General features: G+C 37.4%; 1 protein-coding gene across 3 annotated transcripts in view; it reads right to left on the reverse strand.

Annotated features, from left to right (window-relative positions):
* The window catches only part of LOC116852602 (signal recognition particle 14 kDa protein), a 119,398-nt gene that overhangs the window by 73,250 nt on the left and 41,541 nt on the right, over positions 1 to 4,607 (reverse strand). For all 3 annotated transcript variants that reach the window (XR_004379798.1, XR_004379799.1, XM_032833121.1), the window contains exons 3-4: positions 1,525 to 1,637; positions 1,314 to 1,440 (exon numbers count right to left, since the gene is read on the reverse strand). Coding sequence is in view for 1 of the 3 variants with exons in the window: in XM_032833121.1 (XP_032689012.1) it covers positions 1,324 to 1,440; positions 1,525 to 1,637 (230 nt within the window). In the remaining 2 variants the exon portion in view is untranslated. The remainder of the gene's footprint in view (positions 1 to 1,313; positions 1,441 to 1,524; positions 1,638 to 4,607) is intronic.

The following is a 4,607-nucleotide window of genomic DNA, read 5'->3' on the forward strand; positions in this document are numbered from 1 at the left end:
ACTTATTTATTATTTCAAATATTATTACTTGAATTAAAATTCCCTTAAAATTAAATTTAAATTAATGTTTAGAATGTGATATTAAATTAAATTTTCTATTTCAAAAATTTGCATACTATATCAATATCATCAAAATAAATAAAAATAAATAAAAACACTTATTAAAAAAAAAATTATTGCTCACCTCCGGGAGCAAACTTGGATCTTACGAATTATGAAGCAAGCACCTAACTCACAAAGCCAACTACACTGGTTGGAAATACAGTTACCAGGAAGGCTCATATGGCGCGCCGCGGTGCGCTTCGGATATGGCTAATTTTCACAAATTTATTACTCCGAAACTAAGGCCTATTCTATCAAACGCCGGGACACGTATCTTTTTTTTCATCTCCAGAATAATTAAAAAAATTGGGGTCAAAATCCCAGGGTGAGTCACCTGGTCCTCCCCTTGTTAGTATGGGTTGAAGAAGTAGCGCAGCAGCTAAGGTGATACACTAGAAACCTGAAGGTATCTGCAGTTCTCAAGTTCGCATCCGATTAGTACTGAGTGAATTTTCTGATGTAAAAATAATGAGAAATCAATTAAAAGACCTAAATTTTATTTAAAATCAACATAAACTGACGTGTGTGAGTTGAAGATATATCATAAAAATTATTTTTTTGTATAAGATTTCAATATTTTTAGAATTATATACTCAGTAATATTTCAGAATGTCCCTGCAATGTCTCCAGAATATCTCAACAATATTACAAGTTGGTGACATAAGACACTGCAGAGATATTTCTAGAATATTTCTGAGATTATCTTCAGAATATTTAATATTGCAAATGTAATATTCTGGAGACATTAATTGCGTTCAGTAGAGAAAGCTGCTTTGCAACTGTTGTAAAATTCGTGAATCTGAGTGATTCACTGAGTAATTCATCTGAGAAATTCGTGATTAGAGTATGCTCTTAATTTTGGTTAAATTCAAGAGCATGTACTAATCAAAATCAAGATTCACGAATTTTACGAAGTTTATTTTAGTTGCAAAACAGCTTTTTCTGCTGAACGCAGCAATTGCTGAGATGTTTTGTGCTGTGTACCCACACAGCTACCCACACTACTACCTAATAGTTAGCAACCAGAGCGATCAAAAGAAAATATTTTGTAACGACTAGAAATGAAAGTGGATGTGCAATAAACGAGTCGAGTAAAGTGACTTCTATTCCCTGGGTCACTCTTAACCTAACATTACAAACGAGTGAAAATATATTTAATATATAGGCGTAAAGACGCCTGGTCCTAGTTGACCATAATACAGCGAACTTACACTTGTTAGGTTAGTGCACTTTCGGTTTTACCGATTTTGCTTTTTTCAGTTTTTTCAATCCATTTATATTTGTCTTCAAGAGATTCCAATATGCCTGTTGGAATTTGTTTACCTCCTTGGAATGAATCTAAAAAGTAAGAAGTATACTGCAGAAAAGTCCAAATAAACTATTTCTTTAAGTCAAATGTTTAGAATATAGGTAGATACTTACAATAGTGGAAATCTTTTTGGACCGTAAAGATGCTCGAACTAGACAAAAGTACTCTGTTGGGGTTGGTAAAGAAGGCTTACCTTTCCTGGGCACTGGCTTATTATATCCATTAACTAAAAGAGACAAAAAATGTTTAATGCAAATACGAAAAAGAGAGAACATTGTGTAAATTAATTTTGCGCATAATACACAATGCATTAACATTATATTTATATATGTTACTAGATGTTAATATATGTATTACAACATACTATTATTAGATTTTATTTTACTATTAGATTTTATTATTATTAGATTTTATTTTAGAAGGAATGTTTAATAAAGAATGCCGCCCAAAGTAGTACCATTCTTATTTCTATCTTTTATAAAAATAGATCTCATCGGAACACGTACCAACAGAAAGCTCCTCAAAAGTAAATCATTATTAAAAGAACTTATGACTTATGTATCCCACATAGCAGGAATGTCCCAAATATATTATAAAGATATCTTGAAGATATCGCATATCCCAAATATATTTTTAGGATACCCCTATAATATATTTTGGACACCTATGTGCTGTGTGCTGTGTGGGACTTATAACTTGTAAATATTGTGGAAATATTGTAGATCAAAGATTCCGTGTGTCAGTTAAAAGTGCAATTATTGTCAACGAAGATTGTTACTAGCAAAAAAAAAGTGCTTCTACAGAAGGATCGAATACTATAGCGACTGAAGACTATAAAAATGCTGCTAATTAAGACGGTAAAAAAGTTGCAAGCAAGCAGTTTGCTCGATTGCAAACATCAAAAAGGCTCATCTGAAAAATAGAAATAATAGTAAAACGTTCGTATTCTAAAATCGAACATCGTGTTGTACTTATTGAACAATCATACGGCCGCTACAATGTTCGAAGAAAGGATTATTCTACGTGTTGACAATAGTCAATTTGTCTCAATTTTCCCAAAAAGTATACAGGTTAACACTATGATATGCACATTTTTTTATATATTTAAAATATATTTAAATATATTTAAAAAATTTGCTTAATTTGGTGCATCTCACAGTTTGAAAAGTTTTTGTGAAAAAAGGTTTTCTGGGCGGTATTCTTTATTAAAGTTCATATACAACCTACTATTATTAAAATTTTATTTTAATTTTGATTAAATTTAAATTTAATAATTTAATTTTAATTTAACTTTATAGGTAAAATTATGGGCGTACATAAGTATGTGTGTATGTATATGTGTACGCACATATGTAAAGATATTTGATTATAAATGTCATATACAACCTACTATTATTAAAATTTTATTTTACTTTTGAATAAATTTAAATTTAATAATTTAATTTTAATTTAACTTTATAGATAAAATTATAGGCGTACATAAGTGTGTGTGTGTGTGTGTGTGCGCACATATGTAAAGATATTTAATTATAAATGTTCGAGCAAATATCTCCTAATTTTTTAAAGTTACAAAAAATATAAATAGAGGAAATTTGCATAGTTTTAATCTGTAAAAAAATACAAATAAAATCTTTTTACCTACTTTTCTGTGCTCTAAAGATTATTTTCGATTTTTTTTTTTATTGGGAGTACAAATAAGTCTTCGCCGTTTGACAAAAGATGGCACCACCAGTAAGTTATGGTTGAAATTGTCAGATGTAAAACGTCATATCGTAAGGTTGGACATCTGGCAACACCATAACCTTGAAATATTAGCGATTTTGTATCAGCATCACTTAATTTTTTTCGTGCGAAAATGTCGAGTTTTGAGCCGAATAAGCGTCATTTGCGGGAACTTTTGATTTACTTTGTCTAGGTATAGCTTTCGGAATGGAGCCGTGTCTTGAATCAGCGATGTGCCGACGTTTCGCAAACGTTGCAGTTTGCATTATCAGGGCTGAGAACTCTGATACTGAGCTCCCTTGGCTAAAGATTGTCCTTATATGCCCCCTCCCCCCCCTTGTGTAGATGGTGTTAGGGAGTAAGGGACGAGGCTTGAATCCAGCCAATCAGCGTATTTTAATTGATCAGCTGGTCAGTTTAAAAACCGGGAGGGCAGTATGCCAAATAGAGTTAACTTGCATACCTTTGTTTCGGTTGAGGTTGTTGGGATGTTTTAAAATTTCTAGGCCTTCACGATGTTTTCTGGCAAAATAACTCTGTGAGGGAGCCAATCTGGTGGCTTTATCATATTGTACGGAGTGTCGAGTCTCCATCCAGTGTTCAGCTAGAGCTGATTGAGTAAAGTGACCATACTTGGTACATCGCTGGTGCTCCTTGATTCGCGTACTAATCTTCCTCCCGGTTTCTGCTATATAAACTTTACCACAAGAGCAAGGGATCTTATATACACCTGTGTTTCGAACGGCCCGAGGGTGGAGAGCGGCCGGTTCGTTATGCGGGATGCGGATTGATGTCCGCTCGCCGTGTGGAGACCGCGGTCTTCGTCGCTAGCAGTCCGCTATCCAGCGTCTCCGTAAGATGACGTGGGGTGCAAGTGATTCGCGACGTTATTCGGCGACGGGAGTCTTTGACTCCGTGTTTTGTATATGCTGCGTCTCTGGCAACGTCTAAGTCCCGTGCGGGCGTGAAGGCGAGCTCGGCTCGCGTGTATATGCTGCATCCCGGGCAGGGTCTAAGTCCCGTGCGGGCGTGAAGGCGAGCTCGGCTCGCGTGTATATGCTGCATCCCGGGCAGGGTCTAAGTCCCGTGCGGGCGTGAAGGCGAGCTCGGCTCGCGTGTATATGCTGCATCCCGGGCAGGGTCTAAGTCCCGTGCGGGCGTGAAGGCGAGCTCGGCTCGCGTGTATATGCTGCATCCCGGGCAGGGTCTAAGTCCCGTGCGGGCGTGAAGGCGAGCTCGGCTCGCGTGTATATGCTGCATCCCGGGCAGGGTCTAAGTCCCGTGCGGGCGTGAAGGCGAGCTCGGCTCGCGTGTATATGCTGCATCCCGGGCAGGGTCTAAGTCCCGTGCGGGCGTGAAGGCGAGCTCGGCTCGCGTGTATATGCTGCATCCCGGGCAGGGTCTAAGTCCCGTGCGGGCGTGAAGGCGAGCTCGGCTCGCGTGTATATGCTGCGTCCCTGGCAGCGACTGAGTC

Source organism: Odontomachus brunneus, unplaced genomic scaffold (assembly GCF_010583005.1).
Source record: "Odontomachus brunneus isolate Ranch 3 - 2012 unplaced genomic scaffold, Obru_v1 Obru_scaffold_238, whole genome shotgun sequence".
In the NCBI taxonomy this organism is placed as follows: Eukaryota; Metazoa; Arthropoda; class Insecta; order Hymenoptera; family Formicidae; genus Odontomachus; species Odontomachus brunneus.